General features: G+C 44.5%; 1 protein-coding gene across 1 annotated transcript; it reads right to left on the minus strand.

The window, feature by feature from the left end:
* Positions 1-7,251: 7,251 nt before the first annotated feature.
* Positions 7,252-8,661, minus strand: LOC306658906 (sperm motility kinase 3A-like; the record flags this gene model as incomplete). The annotated part of the gene is made up of 1 exon (XM_079136208.1): positions 7,252-8,661. The coding sequence occupies one exon, from the start codon at positions 8,659-8,661 to the stop codon at positions 7,252-7,254; it is 1,410 nt and encodes a 469-aa protein (XP_078992334.1).
* Positions 8,662-10,396: the final 1,735 nt, after the last annotated feature.

Below are 10,396 nucleotides of genomic sequence, written 5' to 3' on the forward strand. Positions count from 1 at the left end.
TGTGTGTGTGTGTGTGTGTGTGCGCCCACGTGTGATTTTGGGAACTAAACCTTGTCTTTGCACTTGCTGGACATCCCTGTTAATGTGCACATCCCTTCCCTGAGGTTTGGGCTTCCTTGACTCACTAACTCTCAATCCTGTTACACTAAGGCTGAACTTTAACAGGGATACATACATTCAAACCACGGCACAGGCTAAACAAGAGCCCTGCAGTTGGTCCCCACTAGATGTGCCCTGTGCCAGAGGAGTCCTTTAGGTTTGTCCTGAGGGACATTAGATAGGAACTCAGATCTGGATGAAGATAGAAAGATTCTTGGTAAAGCTAAATTTTGACAAAGTATAAAATCTAGTGTTACTTTTGTTTTTTATAAGATGTATGAGAATAAAGTATCAAAATGCCCTAATTTTATTCTTTGGTGTAAAATAAATACCTATGTAACACTGTAACATCAGTAAGTGAGGGGCAGGGTCTCAGAGGTAAAGTGGCCACCTCTGTACAATCCTAAAGTCATGTTGCTATGGATTCATATCAGAGTGGCATCTCCTTCTCATGATAAATGGAACCCCCACAGGAACCACAAAGAAATGCTTGTAGAGCACACCCCAAATAAGAAGTAAGGGAATTAAACGTTTCATTAGAATCATGAAATAAATAGGAGGGAAGATCATCAAATAGCAAAGCAAATCACATTGAATCAAAGCTTGTGATCTTCTCCTTATAAGGACACAAGGCAGACTGAACAAGAGGCCCAGCTGTTGTCCTTATAAGGACACAAGCTTCACTGAACCAAGGGCCCCTCCTGGATCTCCTTTTATGGACACAAGCCAAGCTGAACCAGAGCTCCGCCCTGATCTCCTTATTATGACACAAAGCACCCTGAACCAAGGGCCATGATAAATATCAAAGTCTTGCACAAGTCAAAACTCTATTCTGTAAGCACTTCTCCTAGCCTATGAACTCTCTTCAGTGAGAAGAGGGACAAGAACTTGAATTTTTGATGCCCAGCACCTAATACATAAATTAACACCACGGAGTTTTCCCTTAATCTTGATCAATTATTTGTTTGTTCTGATTGAGTGGGTGGGTGAATGGATGGAGAGATAGATGGATGGATAGATTACTGAATGGTTGGAGGTATGGATGGAAGGAAGGAAGAATGGAAAGATGAATAGTTAGATGTATGGTTGTGATATGAGTCTGGAATTCAGATCTGGTCTTTGTTCCTGTGGTGTTGCAGATTAAACATGCAACAAATGCCAGGCAATAGCAAAAAGTCAATTTTTTTTAAGAGACAGGAGAGAGAGAGAGAGAGAGAGAGAGAGAGAGAGAGAGAGAGAGAGAGAGAGAAAGAGAGAGAGAGAGAGAGAGAGAGAGAGAGAGAGAGAGAGAGAGAGAGAGAGAGACTACTCCAGACATGAGGGGACCCAGAGGTGGTGCTCATGGGATGGGGGGTGTCTTACCTTTTTAAAGATTTTAGGTTTCCTTTCTTCTCAAGCCTATCTGACCAAAAGTCAGGAAAAGACCAAGAGGCAGGAAAAGATCCAACCAGGGGGTGATTGCTTTTGTTTCAAAGTGTGATCCTTCCCCTTCCCCAGAGGTGTTAGCAACCAGTGATGTGGAAGAGCTATCTATTTATTTCCTTTTCTTTGATAATCACCTATCTGTCTTTTGCCCCTGAATCATTTGGTTGGCAGCTGGGTGGCTGGCTGAATGCAAGAATGTAAAGTGTCTAAGAAGTGTCTGATACATACAATAAACTGTATTTATTTAAACTGTAATAAACAATAAGCTGTGAACCTCTGTTGTCTTACAGCTTATAATTCCTTTATTTTCATATACTGAAACATTTGTGTCTAAAAATTTCAACTCATTTAACCCATTTGAATACTGTACATGGAATACTGTTCTCATGATAGCAAAAATATACAGTGTTCCACATGTGTTTTATTTGTGCAGAGAACCAAATGCATTCTGCATAAAACCTGCTCTTTTATGTTACAAAGCTAACTCTTAAACAGTTGGAAAAAACTCAAACAATTACTTGGCATACATTGGCATAAACAGATATGCTTTTTACTCAAGGACATTAGATTTTCCACTATGGGAGTGGAAGGGGCTTCCTCTGTCATCAAAATCTGTTTTGGATACTATTGCTAAATAACAAACTGCCTCAAATCTTAGTAGTGAAAAATATCGATTGAATCATGGCTACAGGTTGTGTTGTGTCAGAAATTAGGATAGAGTACTGGGGGATGGCTTGTTTCTCTTCATATTCTCTGATATCTCATCTAGGAAGACTCAAAGACGTGAGTGGGACTTGATGACTAGGGACTAGAAACTTTGGGAGTCTTATTCACCTGTCTGGTATCTGGGCTGAGGTGTCTTGCACACTGAGCTCAGCAGGACTGTCAATCAGAGTGCATAGATGAGTCCTCTCCATGCAGCTGTGCTCCCTGCAAACGTGGCAGCCTCAGGCTAGTTGAACATATAACTTGACAACTTGTGGCTCCAGCACAAATATTTCAGTGGGCAAGGCAGAAGCCTCCTTGCCTGTTAGTCATAACATCCTTGGTGTTCACATAGTGTCACCTCCATTCTATTTTATTGTTTGAAGTAGTTCCCAGGCTATCTAGGTTTCCAGGCAGGAGACATAAACCTTACACCTTGAAGGCAGGAATGTAAAAGTGTTTTAGGGTCATGTTTAACCCCCCTCACCCCTAAGTGTTAGAAACTAATGTGTGAAATCCTATGGAAGGCAGTCTTACCTTAATTCATTCCATCACATTTTGGGCCTTGACATATATCATTCACTTTTTGTGAGAAATCAGATCTCTAGCCTCCCCATCATGCCCAGAATATGCTGGCAACACAGAGGTGAGAAAACTTTACCTCCTTTCCTGAATTCAGTGCTTATCATGGACTAAGCCAATGTTGAGAAAGGAACCCTTGGGCCTGGCTGGACCTTGGCAGGGAACCTTCCTCATGTTCTGAAGGTTAACAGGACCCATGCTCTGTTCAGAGAAAAGCAGTTGGGCACAGAATAACACGCCACGACTGGGCAAGCATGCTGAGAGCAGTGACCTGCACCACCCCTCTGCACTCCTTGTCCTTAGGATCTTGTCCACTTGCCTAATTATTCTTCCAAAGGGCAACAGATTTCTGGAAATACCAGGGCCAGGGGAAAAGTAGCACTTTCTTGTGCATTCAGGTTTATGGACACATATTTGGGGCTAAAGGATGCCTGTAGAGATGGTATTAATCAGCTATTCTGCTGTTGTGACTAAAGGCCCAACCCGATCAACTATAGGGGAGGAAAGATTTATTCAGTGGCTCAGGGTTTCAGAGGTTTCCATTCACAGACAGCCATTCACAGATTCCTCAGGGATCAAGGTGAGGCTGAACATCATAGTGGAAGAGTGTGGCAGAGGACAGCAGCTCACATGAGATCATGAAGAAGAGAGAGAGAGAGAGGCTCTCATTTCCAGATACAAAATACATACTCCACAACCATGCCCCCAATAAGCCACACCCCACCTGCCTCCAGTTATCACTCTGTTAATCCCACCAGGGATTAATTCACTGATTAGGTTAGGGCTACAACCCAATCATTTCTCCTCCAAACCTTCTAGCATTGTCTCACATGGGAGCTTTTGGGGGATCCCTCACATCCAAACTATAACAGAGACTCTTCCTTAGCCTCTTCAGGGACCTTGAGTCAGGGCACAGAGATCTTGGGACTTGAGACTCACTGGCACCAGGGAGTCAAAGAGGTCACAATGTGGAATAACAGGATTTGGATGATGCCCTACATCCTGTCCAGCAGGATATCACAGGAACTCAGAGTGACCCATGATATCCAGAGGAATGTCCTTGTTCGGATGGGATACACTCCTGGGACTGAGTGTCAGAGGTGGTGCAATCTGCCCACCCTGCCAGGAACTGATGTGCCTGAGTGTCCTGTAGGCTGTGAGCTGTGGCCAGTAACCTGGACATCACCTCATCCACTAACCCCAAATGTCTTACCACATAAGAGAAAAAGAATGTAACAACCATCTCCAGTCCCATGGAGTCACCCAGGAGCAGCTGGCAGATCCAGTTGGAATATCCTTTTGTGTGTTTTGCTCAAGATAGAGCAGGACCTTTAAGTAAGCTTCATAGTAATCAGTACGTTAATTGAACCCTTATTATGTTGTACACATTAGAAACACTACATAGGTTGGAAGATGGAAAGACCTCCCAATGCTCCTAGATAGGTAGAATTAATATTGTTAAAGTGCCCGTACCTCTAAAAGTGTTCCTAAAATTTAATGTAATTCCTACTAAAATCCCAATGACATTCTTTATAGAACTAGAAAAATAAATCATGAAATTCATTTGGAAAAATAAAAGACCCAGAATAACCAAAGCAATCCTTAGCAAAAAGAGTAAAGCAGCAGGCATCACAATACAAGACCTCAAACTATACTACAGAGCTATAGTAATAAAAACAGCATGGTAATGGCACAAAAACATACACATAGACCAATGGTACACAATAGAAGACACAGAAACAAACCTACATAAATACAGTTATGTCATACTAGACAAAGGCACCAAAAACATTTCCTGGAGAAAAGATAGCCTATTCAACAAGTGGTGCTAGGAAAAATGTAAAGCCACATGTAACAAAATGAAGTTAAACCTTTATTTCTGACCCTGCTTAAAACTCAACTCAAAGTGGATCAAAGACTTAGACAATAGAACAGAAAGCCTGTGACTACTAGAAGAAAAAGCATACCCAAACTTTCACCATGTTGGCCTAGGATCTGACTTCCTTGACAAAACTCTAAAGCATAAGAAGTAAAATCAAGGATCATTAAGTGGGATGGATTGAAAAGCTTCTTCTCATCAAAAGAAACAATCAATAATGTGAAGAGAGAGACCACAGATTGGGAGATAATCTTTACAACATGCACGTCAGATAAAGCATTAATCTCTAGGATATAAAAAGAACTCAAAAAACTTCATACCAAAAAAACAAATAACCCAGTCAATAAATGGACTAAGGAACTGAACAGATACTTATATACTTCACAGGAGAAGATATACAATCGGCCAACAAATATATGAAAAAAGGTTCAACATCTCTAGTAATTAGAGAAATGCAAATCAAAACGGCTCCAAGATTTCACCTCACTCCAATCAGAGTGGCAATGTCAAGAATACAAGCAACAATAAATGTTGACCATTCCCAGGTTTATACCCAAAGGAATTAAAATCAGCATACTACAGTGACGCAGTCACATCAATGTTTATAGCAACACAACTCAAAAGGGCTAAACTGTGGAACCATCCTAGGTGTCCTTCAACAGGTGAATGCATAAAGAAAATGTGATACACATGCATGATGGAATATAATTCAGCTTCAAAGAAGAATGAAATAATGGCATTTGCTGGTAAAGGAATGGAGTTGGAGAATATCATGCTAAGTGAAATAAGCCAAACCCAAAAAACCAAAAGCCAAATGTTTTCTCTGACATGCAGAGAAATAAGGGGTGATGTGCTATGAAGAACAGAGTTACTTTATATGAGGTAGAAGAGGGTGATGGATGGGGAAGGGGTATGGGAATAGGAAAGACTGTACAGTGAAAGACATCATTCTTCATTTATATATATATGACTGCATGACCAATGTGATCCTACCATATGTACAATCAGAAAAATGGGAAATTATACTTCACTTACGTATGATTTCTTAAAATACATAAATGCATTCTATTGTCATGTATAAATAATTATAACAAATTAAAAATTTTTAAAAATCATGAAGATTGGAGTAAAACTGATTTGAAGTGAAAGCAAGACAATGTAACAAGTTTGGCAATGAAAAACACAAACACACACAAGCACCACAAAAAACTAAAATTCTCCCACTATATTTTACATATTGAGAGGTATTTTCTGGATGAATTTAATTGGAGAAAATCTGTTATATGAACATGTTAATACTTATTCTTTTATCTCCTGACACTTACAAATAATACATATGGTTAAAACAGCATGATAGTGAATTTTTACTTGAAAACTTTTTTCTTAGCTCCAGGTGGAAAAGGGCAAACTATTAAAATGACACATGGCACATCATTTTGGTGACCACCAGGGAAGGGCAGGAAGAAGCTGCCAGCAGCTCTGTGAGTCCCAGTGGTGCAGATACGCCAGGGCTGAAGGTACAGGAAGCTTCCTGTCCCAACCCAGTGTTTACTTTTTGTGTGCACTTCACTGTGTAAAAATCCAGTGTCAACCGAACTCAAAGAGAGAAGTAATTCCACATGGCTGCACTATGCTTTTATGTGAGTAGCAGCCTTGAGATGTCACATCTCTGCTCCCCAAATCTCAAGTATTCACTCTCCACCACCTTCACCTGGGACCAGGAGAACCTATTGGGAGGGGAGACACACCCAGCCACTGCTCCAGGCAGGCCCACCCCTGCCACTGGCGCTGCAAATGGGATTATGGAGATGAAGTTACAGAGCACGCTGGAGTCTCCAATGTCTTTGCAGGGTGTCTCCTCCAACAGTTGCAACCCACCCTCCCCACACACTTCAGGGAGGGGTCTGAACTAGGAAAAGTATTCCTCCTGGCCACAGTGACCAGTTCAAAGTGAATCAAGAATACACTGGATCAAGGGGAACATCTCCATCTAGACTCTGTCAAGGGACGCAAGTCCCCTCTGCATTGGTTTAAGGCAAGTGAGTCCCCATCTACCCTGGCTCAAGGCCAGCGAGTATATCCAGTGAGCAGTAGAGGGAGCCACAGCGGTCCAGGCCTTGGACAGGATAGTTGCTGGACTCCGGCCTTGCCCTGAGGCCTCTCTCTTAAAAACGAAACAAAACAAAAAAAAACAAAAAAAAAAAAAACAAAAACACCCAAACTGCGTTTTTAAAATCTTTAAAACATCAATTTTATTGTACAATTTGTGAATAAAAAATAAAAACAAAATGAAGAGTAAACTTCTCCCAAAGCATGGGAGAAACAGGACAAAGGGCAGGGCAGGGCAAGTGTCCCAGGGAAAAGTCTCTGAAGGGTTCCACAGGGCGAAGTCTGTCCGATGGGTTTCGCAGGTGGGGGCGCAGGGGTCTTCGGGTGGATGCAGAGGCGCGGCTCGAGAATCCGTGCGGAGAAGCCTGAACCAGTGGACACACCTCACTCGCTCGCACAGCGTGAAGTCGGCATGCGCACAGCGCAGGCTCTCCTGGCTGTCCGTCGTTCTGTCAGTCTGGACTGGGCATTTCCAGCGGAGCCACTCTCTTTCTGGACAGTGGCCCACGCAAGCAGGGGATGCAGCAGAGGTGGCTGAGGCATTTGGCGATCCTCCTCCTCACCCTCTTCCAACCCCGGCTGCGGTCCTCCGGGGCTTGGCCAGTGGAGGGACCTTGGGAGGAGGAGCGGCTGGGCACAGGGTCGTGCTGGGAGGCGAGGCTGGCAGCGGGTGTGTCCTCGTGGAGGAAGCAGAGAGGGAGGGCGGGCACGCTGGCACTTGCAGCAGCCTTGTGCTGGGGCTGCTGCTGCTCACAGGGCAAGGGAAGGGCAGGCTCACTGGGCAGCTTCTTGGGGCAGGGCTCCGCGGGGCCAGGGCGCTGCTCGGGCTTCACCTCGAGTGCCCAGGCCTCCCCCTGGCCTCTCTGGCTCTCCAGGATGCGATAGGTCGCCATCGCGTGGTTGAATTTGCGACTCACCACAGACACCCAGGCGTGGTAGTGGTCGAAACCCAGGCGGACCATTTCTGTCAGAATTTCGGGATCGGGGAGTTTGGGGAGCGCCTCACAAGCAGGACTGGCTGAAGCTTCCTCGCCCTGGGCCAGCCACGGGTGCCCCAGTACCTGGTCGATGGTGGGCCTCTGCCTGGGGTTGATGGTGAGTATGTCCCGGATGAGGCTCTGGGCGTCCTCGGAGACGTGCTGGGGAATGTGGTAGGTGCCCCGCCTGATGAGCCTCTTCACCTTCCTGTCGGTGCTTGCGGCAAACGGGCATCTGCCTGTGAGCATAGCGTAGAGGAGGACCCCCAGGCTCCAGACGTCCGCCGGGGGGCCCTCGAATAACGTCTCACAGACGATTTCAGGGGCAACGTAGAAGAGAGTGCCCCAGAACCTGTTGAGCTTCCTCCCAGGCGTGAATCTGGTGCTCAGGCCAAAGTCTATGAGCTTGGCCCTGCCGCTGGCATCCACCACCACGTTGTCCGGCTTCAGGTCCAGGTGCACGATCCCGTTCCTGTGGCAGTGCTGCACGGCCCGCACGATCTGCCTGAACAGCGTGCGGGCCTCCTCCTCCTGCATGCCACCAGTTTCCGGGATGAGGTCCCAGAGCTCTCCCCCACCTGCGTGCTCCATGACGAGGTACATGTAGTCCTTGGTCTGGAAGACCTGGAAGAGGTGGATCACATTCGGGTGGTCCAAGCCCGCCATCATATCTGGTTCAGATAGGAAGCGGAAGTTCGAGGCCCCTTTGGCCAAGACCTTCACTGCAACCTCTGTCCCAGTGAGGAGATGGCGGGCAAGTTTCACCTGGGCGAAGCCCCCTGCCATAATGTTCTTCAGGACCACGTAATGGTCCTCGAAGGCAGGCTCACACCAAGAGCTCTGCCCCCGCAGCTCTACACTGCTCTGGCTACTCTCGCAGCTCATCCTAAACCGGAACCAGGATGCTAGCTGCTAGCTAAAAAAAAAATAACAAACGAAAACAAAAAACAAAACAAAACCCCCAAATACAAAAGCAAAACAAAATAAAAGGAAAAAAAAAATAAACCAAATCAAAAAACCCAAAATCCAAAGACCACAACCACCAACCACCAGCCACCAGCCACCAACCGCCAACCACCACAAAACGCTCTAACTATCTGGGAGTCCGACAGGTCACCACCAAGAGCTTCCTGTACTTATGGACAAAAAACCCAGCTGAGGCCACTCTCTTATATACCTGCAGTTTGAGATTCCCTCACAATGGCTCCTTGTGAGGTCAGAGCAAGAAATGACCCAGCCACACCTGGGCAAAACCCCCAGGGGTCATCTCACTCTGGGGCCTCCAGGACCTTTCCCACTTTCATAATAAGAATAAAAGAGGACTCTGGAAGCTTTTTTAATTAAGTGGGTTATGGAGACTGATGTTTACTTGTTTAGAAATTAAAATTTGTAGGATACTTTAGTGGTCTTTTCATTTGAGACAGAAAATCTGTAATCACTTTGTGTCTTTGAAAGACCTCATCATTTCCACTTGGGTAGAGCAATGGAGTCAAACATCTAGGAACTGAGACTTAGAGACCTTTTTTCTCTTCCAAGTTGTTCTTTTTGGGTGTTTTGATCACAGACAGAAAAGAGGTAATAAAACACAGCCATACATCACCGTGCTCAGTTTTACAAATGAACGTTTGTGTTTGTGTGTTATGCTGTGGTATATGTGTGTGTGTGTGTGTGTGTGTGTGTGTGTGTGTGGCCCATGTGTTGTTATGGGAACTAAACCAAGCCATTGCACTTGTTGGAGAAGCTCTATTAATGTGTACATCCCATCCCTGAGGTCTGGGCTTTCTGGACTCACCAACTTTCAGTCCTGTTACACTGAGGCTGAACTGTCATCAGGAATTTTGGAGGGATACACACATTAAAACACAGCACAGGATAAATAAATTGGGAGCTGTTCCCCACTAGATGTGCCCTGTGTGAGGGGAGTCCTTCAGGTTGACCTGAGGGACATTAGATAGAAATGCAGATCTGGATAGAGTCAGAAAGATTCTTGGTAAAGCTAATTTGTGAGAAATAATAAAAGCTAGTGTTACTTTTGTTTTCTATAAGATGTAAGAGAACAAAGTATCAAAACACCCTTATTTTATTCTATGGTGTGGAATAAGCCCCTTATGTAACACTGTAACATCAGTAAGAGAGTGGATTCAGAGCTGGTGCCAGTGGGCATGGAGGTGTCTTGCCCCGTTATAGATTCTAGGTTTCCTTTGTCCTCAAGCCTATGTGACCAAAAGGCAGGAAAAGACCAAGGGGGTAGGAAAAGAGCCATCCAGGGGGTGATTGCTTTTGTTGGAAAATATGATCCTTCCCTCCTGCAGAGGTGTTAGCAACCAGTAATATGGAACAGCTAACTTCTCATTTCTTTTTTTTTTTTTTTTTATAATTAGTCATCTGTCTTTTGCCCATGTCTCAGTTGGCAGGCTGGGCAGCTGACTGGATGGGAGGATGTAAAGTTTCTGGAGAAGTGTCTGATACATATAATAAATTGTAACTGTGTATTTCCATTGTCTTACAAAATATAATTTCTTTATGTTCATATAGTGAAACATTAGTGTCTAAAGTTCATTGAACCTATTTGAATACTGTACATGGAAGACTGTTGTTCTCAGGATAGAAAAAAAAAGTG

The sequence above is a fragment of the Sciurus vulgaris genome (assembly GCF_902686455.1).
Source record: "Sciurus vulgaris genome assembly, chromosome: 4".
In the NCBI taxonomy this organism is placed as follows: domain Eukaryota; kingdom Metazoa; phylum Chordata; class Mammalia; order Rodentia; family Sciuridae; genus Sciurus; species Sciurus vulgaris.